This window comes from Arvicanthis niloticus, chromosome 2 (assembly GCF_011762505.2).
Source record: "Arvicanthis niloticus isolate mArvNil1 chromosome 2, mArvNil1.pat.X, whole genome shotgun sequence".
Classification (NCBI taxonomy): domain Eukaryota; kingdom Metazoa; phylum Chordata; class Mammalia; order Rodentia; family Muridae; genus Arvicanthis; species Arvicanthis niloticus.
The window spans coordinates 60,694,812-60,707,521 of NC_047659.1; the positions used below are offsets into that span (position 1 = coordinate 60,694,812).

The following is a 12,710-nucleotide window of genomic DNA, read 5'->3' on the forward strand; positions in this document are numbered from 1 at the left end:
TCTCACAAAAACTTGATGTGCTGGGGTGGAAGAATATCCAAGCGGCTCCTATCCACTCAGAGGAGAAGGGGAGGTAGGAATTGAGAAAGGATTGAGAGAGATGGTGAGCAGGAGGGAGGCAGTGAGCGGTATTAAAGTGAATAAGAAAAAAAAAAAAGTCCTGATGGTTGAATCCAGGGTCTTTTCAATTCTAAGACAAGCACTACGAATAACACTAAATCACACCCACAGCCTTTTCTATAATCTTAATCTATAAATGACATGCATTTTGAGCATCAAATAATAAGTTATGCAGTCAGTTCCTGAACCACAGCAGAAAATTTGATGATTTAGAATTTAAGTTAGTTAACTGTTTTCACTTTTAAATACTTTTGCAAAAACTATGAGGAGACTGGTACAACAGAGGACAGCTGTTAGCTCAGATCTCTGGTAGTGATCTGTCTGGGAGGCTGGGTCACTTCTGGGCTGTGCTAAATACAGTCGTGCTGACATACAAAAAAAAGACAAAGAAGATTTTCCCCCAATTTGTAGGTTGTAGATTTGTCCTATTGACTATGTCCTTTGCCCTACAGAAGGTTTTGTTTTGCTTTGTTTTTGCCAGAGATCAAGTATCCATAAATGTGTAGTTTTATTTCTGGGTCTTCAATTCCATTCTATTGATCACCCTGTCTATCTCTGTTCCAAACCATGCAGTTTTCATCACTATTGATCTGTAATAAATCTAGAGATCAGGGATTCCCCCCAGAAGTTCTTTTATTATTAAAAATTTTAGAGTCCACTTCCAGTAGAAGGACAGGGCATCAAGTAAAGAGATCAGGTTGCCAACCCACAGTCAAAAACCCTGACCCAGAATTGTTAAAGATCTGCAGGGACAAAACCAGAAGAGCCTGAGGAAAAGGAGGTCCAGAGACAGGCCCAAATTGGGATCCAGCTCAGCGGGAGGCCTCAACGTTGGACACTGCTACTGATGCTATGGTGTGCTTACAAATAGGAGCCTATCATGACTGCCCTAGGAAAGGCCCAACAAGCAGCTGAAAGAGTCAGATGCAGACATTTTACACAACTAATAGAAACTGGTGACTCCTGTGGTTGAATTAGGGAAAAACTAGAAGAAGCTGATCAGGAGCATGACCCTAGAGGAAGACCAGCAGTCTCAACTAACCTAGACCCACAAGATCACTCAGACACTGAGCCACCAACCAGGCAGCATATACCAGCTGATATGAGTCTCCCAACACATATAGAGCAGAAGACTACTGGGTCTGGACTCAGTCAGAGAAGATGCACCTAATCCTTGAGAGACTTGGGGCCCCAGGGAGATAAGGCTGTTATAAACATAGTGAAACACATGGCCCTATGGTTTGTCTCGGCATCTTTTGGTATATGCCCAAGAGTTATGTAGTTGGGTCTTCCAATAGATTTATTTCCAATTTTATAAAGAACTTCCAGATTGATTTCCAGAGTGGTTGTACCAGTTTGCAATCCCACTAGCAATGGAGGAGTGTTCCTCTTTTTTCCACAGCCTTTCCAACATGTGCTGACATCTGACTTTCTGAGTGATGTAAGTTGGAATCTCAGGGTCGTTTTGATTTGAATACTCCTGATCACTAAGGACTTTAAACATTTCTTTAACTGCTTCTAGGCCATTTGATGTTCCTCTGTTGTGAATTCTCTGTTTAGCTCTATACTCCATTTTTGATTGGGTTGTTTGGTTTTTTGGAGTTTAGTTTCTTTATATATTTTGGATATTAGCCCTCTCTTGGGAGTAGGAGTATATGTAATCCACTATATAAACAAACTCAAAGAAAAAATTACATGATTATCTCATCAGACACTCAAAAAGCATTTGACAAAATGCAACACCCCCTCATGTTAAAATTGTTGAAAAGATAAAGAATTCAAGATCCATACCTACATATAATAAAAGCAAAATACAACAGTATAGTCAGGTGTGAAATCATACAAGTGCAGGCTAGTATGCACAAGTATGTGTGCATGTGGAAGTCAGAGATCAGCTTTGGGTATTATTTTTCATGTGTTCCCTGTAATTTTTTTTCAGATAGAATCTCCCTCTGGCCTAAATCTAATTCAGTGGGCTGGAAATGCTAGCTAAAGGCTCTAGAGATCCACCAGTCTCTACCTCTCACACCTCTTGAATACAATCAGTTAGCACCATGACTTTTTAACAGTGTGGCTTTTGAGGATCACTCTTAATTCTTTATGAATGCAAGAAAGCCCTTTTCCAACTGAGGTACTGTCTCAGTTCCAGTATCTCATTTAAATAATCTAGTCCTTATTGAAAACAAGAAAAATGGACTTCTCCACTAATAATAAATATACTGATTTGCATATTATAAAATGCTGCTTATTAAAGTGCATATGCTGTAAAATGTTTCAATTCTGGTATTATCATTTGGAAAACTAATACCTCTAAAAGGAATGTGATACATCCATCAAGATTCACAAGAAACATTTTAAAACAGGAAGAATATTGCATCTCTTAACATAGCATCTGCTTTAAAGATCTAATTCTACTGAGATTTTTTTCATCTCTTGAGGTTAATTTTCTGATTTGCAGATAGATGATGTAATATGGAACATTTATTCATGTCCTTACGATCCCACTACACTTTCCAGTAAGGTATGCAGGGTGGGAAGTTAGCTTCTTAAAATGTATGTGAGTATCCTGGGAACATTCATACTTCTGTGAACCTCATGGTGAGAAGGATGAAGATAAAATCTTTATCAAAGCCTCCTACCAAAATGGCCACTAAACTTTTAAATGAGCAGAAAATAAATTGTGCAGTGCTAAACTCAGTCTTGTTTCAAACTATCAGGGCTCCAGAAAAGATTCTGGCCAGCAGTGTTATTTTTACCTATAGCCACATTGTAACTTTCCACACAAAACTCATTGGAATTATGAACATTTTGAAATATCAAACTTCTTTTTTAAAAATTGAATTTTGTATATTTTATGAAGCAAGAATTCAGCATTTGTTTTCATAAAATATAGTGACTATCACTTATTTAATAATCACTAATGCAAGAATAGATAAGTCCACTTATTAATAATTCTTCATTGTATTTTCAGTATTATGGATTATTTTTCTCATATATTCACATAACTTATATTACTGTATGCCTACCAAATGCTACTTTTGTAAACTGTTTTCAAATATGAGGATTTAGGGGCTGAGGTTGTAACTTAGTGTTAGAGTGCATACCAGTTTGGATAAACACCTGTGTTTGAATGTTAGAATATAACTATTCACCAAAGCAAGTAAAATAAGATTATTAGGTTTAGGAAAATATATTTCAAGTGGTTACAGAATTATCCCTGCAGGAATTTAAAGAACACCCATCTTTACACAAAATGCACAATAACATCAAAGATAGTTTTAGACTACTGTAAGATCCAAGTTATTTTTGGAAAAAGAAAAGAAGGATGATAAAATGACTGGATGTTTTAGGACCATGGTTTGAGGCTTTACTGTAGATAGGTGAGAATCATTGGAGAGCTCCTTGCAAAACTATGATGTAAAGTCAGTAGTATTCTAAAAGCACAGTTATGGTATTTGAGTTTATAGTGCATGGCAAAATGAGAACAAATATAAGAATAAGTTATAAAGGCCCCAGGTAAAAAATGTACAGCTTGGTCTTCATGTAGGTCTCCCAACAACTGGAGGCATTGCCGTCCATGAGTCTTTCGTCTGCGTGTGAATCCTGTTGCCCTAACTGGTCCTATTTGTCTGGCCTCAATGGGAGAAGGTGACCCTAGTCCCTCATTGATTTGAGTGCAGGAGGAGGTTTGAGTGATATCTGGGGGTGAAGAAGCTCCCCTTTCTCAGAGAAGAAGGAGATGAAGGAGGGTCTGTGTGAGAGGGTATTGGGAGTAGAGAGGATTTATATTAGAATGTATAATGAATTGATAATAAATAAGTAAGTAAATAAATAAATAAATATAGATTGGGTTAGCATCATTCAAACCTATTCATTATATTATTCACCAATCATACTCAAATCCTAAATCTTTATAAAAGCTTATGGTATGTATCACAGGTTTTATCTATTGAAAGACTTGTCAAAACTTATCCTCTATGATTATATACATTGTCTAGCACAGTAGGAAAACACAATTTGTTTCACATCATCCTCATATAAATAAAAAATAAATAATAATTTTAGTTATAATATTGTGTTTACTAAAGGTAAACATGCTGTTTAACATGCAAATTTATTTTAATTGAGTCAGTCATTGCAAATTAAGACCTAAGACTACTATTAGTGTCATTGTTTTATAAAAGAGAAACAATTTAAGTGGTATAGTGCCTTGTTCAAGATCACACTTTGAAACAGATTGGCAACCACATCCCTAGTCTCAGGATTTGTATTGTATCACACTGTATAATATATTATACATATATCATATCATCTTCATATATCATAATATATGAAGATTTTAAGTATTTTGAATGAAAAATATGATGAGATTTTTTATGCTTTTTTTGTTTGTTTTTCATTTTCTTTTGGTGGGGAGGTTGCAACGGCAAAGAGTAGATGTGAGGGGATGGGGAGATGAGTGGGATTGGGGTTCATGATGTGAAAATTACAAAGAATCAATAAAAGCTTAGAAAATATAAAACACATTAATATAGTAAAAACAGAGTGACTAATTTCTATAGTCTCTGTGGTCAAACTTTTTACTTGGGTGTAAACATATTTCTTCTCCATGCCTTCTCAGTTTAACAGTCAGAACAGCCATCCTTCAGTTCAAACACAAAAGGTCTTGCCCAGGGAGGAACACCCCCTGTTGGGTATTCAATATCAAGTGGTGGCCTTGAAATTATATAAATGCTGATAACATCATATGGATAGAATAGTTCATATTTATATATTTTGGCATGTATATGTATTTGAGTGTGTGTATGTATGTATGTATGTATGTATGTAAAAACAGTTAAAAGATGTCATGAATTTGAGGGAGACAATGTTTATGTAGTAGAGATTAAAAGGTGAAAAGGGAAGGAAGAAAATTAGTCAATCATATCATAATTAAAAATATATAATTTTAAGATGTCAGAAGGTGATCCTTAGAAGAAATTGTTGGCTTCTCTCTGGATACTCTCCCTCTTCCATAGAATAGAAGTAAATGCAGCCCCATGATCTTGCTCCTTACAGCCTCTAGCACTGAGATCCAAATCGTTATTTCTTATTTATAAATTTTACAGGATCACACTCAGTTATAATAACAGAAATAATGTAAAAAAACTATCAAAATAGCAGATAATTAGGGTCAGGATATACTTTTGTAAAAGTTAGCAAAAATTCATGAGTTTGTTCTTGCTCTAGAGATACACTTCCCCCTGTGTCGTTCCTAGGGGAAATCTGTAATTGTTTATTTTATCCACCACAAACATTTAAGGAAGGAGTCTCCTCTAAGTTTCCAAGTTCTCTCAGGTCTGAGGTAAGTAGCAAGGTGTTCTTCATCTGCCTGTGCAGCTCACAGTTTTTCATCTTTATGTTGTTGTTAGTGTTATTTTTCTTCATGTTCCAATTGGCTTAAAAATGAAGTTATCAGATGAAGCTTATGCCTTTCATTTTTATCTAACTATTTTCTTTATAAGAAGATTCTACCAATCACCTCTCCAATGTATGTATATGTGAGACATAGAGATAAAAGAAAGGCAGGTTTTCAGTATAGATTACATTTAATTGCTATATATTTTTGCTAAAGTACATTCAGTAATTAATAAATGTTCCCGGCATGAATACTATTTGTTAAGGAATTGTGTAGGTTTGTAAATGCATAATAATTTGTATAACTTTTTTATTGTCATACTCTATGACATAATTCATATAATAAATTACGAATACCTTATCACATATTGAACATCAGAGAAATCAGAAACAAAATGAAGCAAACTTCAAACATGCCTAACTTCAGAATATAAACTAATGTTGGATCCTGAATTCAACCAAGCCACAACAATAGGAACATAAATATTTAACTGTGGTATTAAATATTGCTTTATGCCTGATTCAGGAAACATATTCTTATAGATTTTTGAGCTTAGACTAGAACAGTAGGATAAGTGAGCACTAGTATACTCAGTGTTTACTAAATGTCTAAATGCCCTCAGATCCTTGATTTGCTATGTTGACTGAACATAGAGTCGCAGCTTTTGCCTTGTCTCCATCTCATCAGTATGCTTACCACCATGCTATGCTTTTCATCTAGGGTCTGAGGTGAGACATGTCTCCATGTTTGCAAAATTAGCACAATAGCAATAGAGCAGCTTTCCCATTCCAAGTTAACTGACATTAATGGAATGAATATATATAATGTATTTATGATTATACACACACACACATACACACACACACACATATATGTATATATATATATGTATATATATATATACATATATATATATATATATATATATATATATATATATATATACATGGGAAGACATAATTCCTCATAGCATAATTCTATCAGAGGGAACAAGTGACTATAAATCTGAAAGAAGATTATGGATTTAAATAACTGTTTGAATAGAAATACTTATGAAGATGTTTTTATAATAACTGTTAATATTACAGAAGGCACTAGGGTTTTCCACGGAAAATATCTTATAAAATATCTGTAAAAAGTACAGGTCTTATGTTCTACATTTATGAATAAGTTTTCAAAATTCTCAAGAATGGGAATTTCTTGGATTCTCAAAGTACTGTCAATTATTTTTCTATTTTTCGTTGACTTTACATTAACAATATATTCCAAGTTTGCAAAGTGCTTTACAATATAGAATATTTAACTAGTTTATTTTATTTTAAATCCAGAGAGAGTAACAATTTATGTTAGTAGAAGTGAGAAGATGCTCAATTTCACAGATGTGACTGAATTCATTCTTCTGGGATTAACCAGTAGAAAAGAACTGCAAGTTCTCTTTTTCATCATTTTTCTTGTGGTCTATATCATAACCATGGTGGGCAACATTGGCATGATGATATTAATTAAAGTCACTCCACAGCTGAGCAGCCCAATGTACTTTTTCCTGAGCCATTTGTCATTTGTTGATGTGTGGTTTTCTTCCAACGTTACTCCTAAAATGCTGGAAAACTTGCTGTCAAAGACAAAAACAATTTCTTATGCTGGCTGCTTGGTACAGTGCTTCTTCTTCATTGCTCTTGTTCATGTAGAAATCTTCATTCTTGCTGTCATGGCCTTTGACAGGTACATGGCCATTGGAAAGCCTCTGCTCTATGGCAGCAAAATGTCCAGGGTGGTTTGCATTCGACGTATTTCTTTCCCATACATATATGGGTTTTTGACGAGTCTGGCTGCAACCTTATGGACATATGGCTTGTACTTCTGTGGGAAAACTGAGATCAACCACTTCTACTGTGCAGACCCACCCCTCATCAAGATGGCCTGTGCAGGGACTTTTGTAAAAGAATATACGATGATTATACTTGCAGGCATTAACTTCACCTACTCTCTTACTGTAGTCATCATCTCCTACCTGTTCATTCTCATTGCTATTCTCAGAATGCGCTCAGCAGAAGGCAGGCGCAAGGCATTTTCCACCTGTGGGTCTCACCTCACAGCTGTTGTAATATTTTATGGCACTCTCATCTTCATGTATCTCAGACGACCCACTGAGGAGTCGGTGGAGCAAGGAAAGATGGTGGCTGTGTTCTATACCACAGTGATCCCCATGCTGAATCCCATGATCTACAGTCTGAGAAACAAGGATGTGAAAGAAGCCATGGACAAAGTGATTAGTCGAACGTGCTTAACAAAGTAAAATTTAGCTATTTTTTTTCAGTTTTTGAGGTAAGCATTATTTCCTCATGCATGGAAATATAAAGTTTTATGGGAAGAAAAGAAAAACAAAAGTGAATGAATTTTAGAAATAAACAAAATAGAGATTTCTGTTGGTTATGATATTGGTTATTAAAATTATAGATAATTAGAAAGATTGCAAGAAAGTTCTATCTTGTACTAAGTTAATTTTTCTTATGTTAAAGTAGCATCATATAAAATTTATATGGCATGATAAATAAAGTAACTTGCAAAATTCTTCATTTAAGTTGCCTGTATAGAATTTCTAACATAAATATATGGAAATAAGAAATATAAGGAAAATGGGAAGTCTTTCTAACAACAGCAAACTCAATGATGTACATCGCCTGATAGAGCGAACACTGGGTAATGGTGTTTCTTACCTGAATACTCTGAGTTCAAAATTAAAGAAAGAAATCTGTCATTGATATTGTGCTAGATATAATCTGTAATGTGGCCTGATTTTACTATATTTCCATTACTCACCATCCTTTACAAATGAAGGAAAATAAACTCTTATTTTTCTTATCTACTTCATCTATTCTCATTGAAATTCTTACCATCAGATAGGTATGCAGAATAACCAATGTGACATAAAAAATAAAATGAGGTAAATCCTAGGACTGGTTTTGTTGTGAGATGATTAAATTTTTGTTTTTTCTTGGTGTAGGTACCCTCCTTGTATGAGTTTTCCTTTTAGAATATTCTGTAGGGCTGGATTGGTAAATAAATATTGTTTAAATTTAGTTCAGCCATAGAATACTTTTTTTCTCCATCTGTCTTGATTGAGAGTTTTGTTGGGAATAGTGGCCTTGACTGGCATTTATATTGTCTTCTGTTCTGCATGACCTCTGTCCAGGCTCCTCTGGCTTTTAGGGTCTCTGTTGAGAAGTGTGGTGTAATTCTGATAAGTCTGCCTTTATATGTTACTCAGCCTTTTTTCCATACCACTTTTAATATTCTTTCTTTGTTCTGTGTATTGAGTGTTTTTATTATTATATGAGTAGAGGATTTTCTTTTTTTGGTCCAATCTATTTGATGTTCTGTAGGCTTCTTATACATTTATGGCCATCTCTGTCTTTAGGTTGGAAATGTTTTCTTCTATGATTTTGTTGAAGACGTTTTGTATTCCTTTGAGCTGGGAACATTTATTCTCTTTTATTCCTATTATTCTTAGGTTTGGTCTTTTCATTGTTTCCTAGATTTCATGGATGTTTTGGCTTGTAGTTTTTTATGTATTGCATTTTTTGATTGTTATGTCAGTATATTCTATACCTGAGATTCTTTCTTCTCTCTCTTATATTCTGTTGTTGATGCTTCATCTGTGGCTCCTGACTTCTTTCCTAAGTTTTCTATTTTCAGGGTTGCCTCCATTTGTGGTTTATTTATTGTTTCTACTTTCATTGTTAAGTCTTGGACCACTTTGTTCAATTCTTTCACCTGTTTGATTGTGTTTTTTTGTATTTCTTTAAGGGATTTATTTATTTTTCCCTTAGGGGTTTCTACCTCTTTACCTTTGTTTTCCTCTATTTCTTTCAGTAACTTATTTATATCAATATATAAATATATATGGATATATATATATATATATATATATATATATATATATATAATCCCAAAATTATGCCAATGGCTGGATACAAGGTTAAATGTCTAAAAATCAGTAGCTAACCTAGATACAAATGATAAATGTGCTAAGAAAAAAATCATGAATACAACACCTGTCAAAATAGCTGCAAATAATATAAATTTTTGGGGGGCAACTAACCAAGCCCCAAAAGATATGTATGGTAATAACTTCAAGTCTTTGAAAAGGGAAGTTAAAGAAGATATCAGAAGATAGAAATATCTACCATGCTCATGGATCAGTAGGATTAATATAGTAAAAATGTGCATCTTATCAAAAGCAATCTATATATTCAATGAAATCTGTCAAAATTTCATCCCAATTCTTATTGTCAATGCTCAAATATGTATATGAAACAAACAAACAAACAAACAAATGAACAAAAAAGTAGACTTTATAAAACAATCCAATATAGTAAAATCACTCCTGGAGGTATCACTATTACTATTATCAAGATTTCCTGTAGATCTATAGTAATAAAAACCCCATGGTATGCGCATAAGAACAGGCAAGTTGATCAATGGAACCAAAGACACAGATATAAATTTATACATTTATAAACACGTGTTTTAAATATAAATAAGCCATAAATACACATTGAAAACTGGAAAATAAAAACATTTTCAAAAAATTTTGCTGATCTAAATGTATGTCTACATGGAGAGGAATGAAATATATTCATATTTATCACACCGTGTGGAACACAATTCCACGTGGATCAAAGACATAATTCAGTGAATACAGATATGCTGATCTAGATAAAAAAATGAAAGTGGGAAACTGCCTTGAACATACTGGCACAGGAGAAAAATTTCTGAATACTATACCAGTAATACAGGCACTAAGATAAATAATTAATTAATAGGACCTTGTAAATCTGAAAAAAACTTTTGTAAGGCTAAACGACACCATCAGTTGGACAGATAGGAGCCTACACAATGGGAAAAGATTTTCACCAACTCCATATCTAGCAAAGAGCTAATATATAAAATATATAAAAACACAAATAAAAGCTAGTATAAGCCACATAACATACTTAGGATATTAAATTGCATCATGAAGAAAAAGTTTGGTCCCCAGAATGGTACTATTGGGATATGGCTTAGAAATGAATTATGAAACCTTTTATTCTCCTCTCTCTCTCTCTCTCAAGTATTCCTCTACCACATGAGAAATTCAGTTCTTTACATACTTGCAACCAACCATGATGTTTCACTGGAGCCCTAGTGGAGAAGAAATATTCGTCACTGAAACTGTTTCTAATATAAAGCCTTGTTGGAAAAGGGATATCTTATATTGACCAGGGTCTTACTTGAACTCCTGATGTCACTGTATATTCTCTGTTAACCTGCTAAAACTCCAACAGGGGAGGTAAGTTTCTGAAGAGAAACATTTGTTCTTCCACCTTCCCTGTTCAGTTTCATTCAGCACTTGTCCCTTAATGTCTTATGTGTTTAACATGCATGCAAGAGCCATAGCTTGAAGTTGAACTCCAGAGGGGGAAAAATACAGAAGACTCTACACCTATCAAAGAAATACAACCAGAGATAAGGAACTCTTTCAAGCTAGGTGCAGAATTAGGGGTGACCTTATTTCTCTCAGCCCATAAAACTTGAGAGACTGCTTGCTCCTTTTAAATTTGGAGATCCCCAAGTCTTCATTTTTCTCAGTTAAACTTCAATAACAACTGTCTCTGTAGTATATAACAAAATAATGGGATAACTTGGGACCCTGGTCTCCTTCTAGAGGAGAATTCTTTACTTTGTCTCACAGCTAACTTTACATCATTACATTTACATAAATCTTTGTCTTTGTCTTTGTCTTGCTATACATTTTAAGTTGGCTACACTCATAGTGAGAGAGATATTCAACTTCTGTAACTCCTAGTTGAGCCAAATTGTAACCCCCCTCTCCCAACTTTGTATTCTATATTTTCTCCTAGATTGTATTTGAGTTTTTGTGACATGATCATTTGCATTCGTAGAACCAATGTTTTATGTGGAAAGTTTATTTTTCTTATACTGAATATCTTTTTAAACTTCCTTTTATTAAAAAAAATGTTTTTTTTTTGTGTGTGTACATATTTGTTTGATTTTCATCCACATTCTGTTCTACTGACCTGTGCATTTATCCTTTTGTCAATATAATACCAGATTGATTATTATAGATACATAGATCTTAATATTAGGTGAGATAAGTCTTTTAATTTATTCTTCTACTTTAAACAGGTTTCAGCTCTTTTGTTATCTATATTTGCATATAAATTTAGAATAATAATGTCTCCATCCATAAATGATCTTGCTCAGTTTTTTATACAAAAATCATTAAGTCTGTATAACAATTTTAATAAAATTGATGGTTTCCTCTGGTGATTTGTCTAATCAGAAAACAAAAAGTATTTGTATTTTCTTAGATGTTTTTAATCTATCCATGAGTATTTTACAATTTTTAGCACACATACCTTACACATACTTACACATGAGTGTCTCATGCTTTAAAGAATGTATTAGGACATTTCATTACCAAGTTTATTCTATATTTTTGCTAGTATGCAAAAATGTACTTAATTTTGGCATGTTGATTTTTTTTTTTACTTTGAAAATTTGCTGAGCTGAACTTAATTTGGGGGATAATTTTGGCTTGGTGATTGGATTGTTTGGGATTTCCCACTATGGCAATCATGCGATTTGCAAATAAATAAAGTTTCTTCCCTTCAAAAAAAAAAAAGGAAAAAAAAAGCTCTTAGGAAACTAAACATCAACAAAAAAATATACTAACAAACAAAATATTCCAATTTAAAAATGGGGTACAGATCTAAACAACAATTCTCAGTAGAGAAACCTCAAATGACTGAGAAACACTTAAAGAAATATTCAATGTCAGTCACCAGGGAAACGCAAATCAAAACTACTTTGAGTCTCTATCTTATACCTGACAAATTGGCTAAAATTAAAAACACAAGTGACAGCCCATTTTGGTGAGGATGTGAAGTAAGGGGAACACTCCCCCATTGCTGATAGGAATGCATTCCTGTATAGTCACTTTGGAAACCAATACTCTTTTCTTCAGAATATTGGAGTTGATCTTCCTCAAGACCTGGTAAATCTTCTGGGCGTATACCCAAGGGGTGCCCCAATCTTCCATAGGGACGTTTGCTCAACTATGGTCATAGTAGCTTTATTTGTAAACACCAGAAAGTAAAATCCACCTAAATGTCCCTCAATTGAACAA

At 33.9% G+C, this 12,710-nt stretch overlaps 1 protein-coding gene across 1 annotated transcript; it reads left to right on the plus strand.

The window, feature by feature from the left end:
• Nucleotides 1-6,852: 6,852 nt before the first annotated feature.
• Nucleotides 6,853-9,304, plus strand: LOC117704062 (olfactory receptor 5M3). Its single transcript, XM_034496039.2, has one exon. It carries the CDS (start codon nt 6,882-6,884, stop codon nt 7,812-7,814), a length of 933 nt encoding a protein of 310 aa, XP_034351930.1. The 5' UTR covers nt 6,853-6,881; the 3' UTR covers nt 7,815-9,304.
• The last annotated feature ends 3,406 nt before the right edge of the window (nt 9,305-12,710 follow it).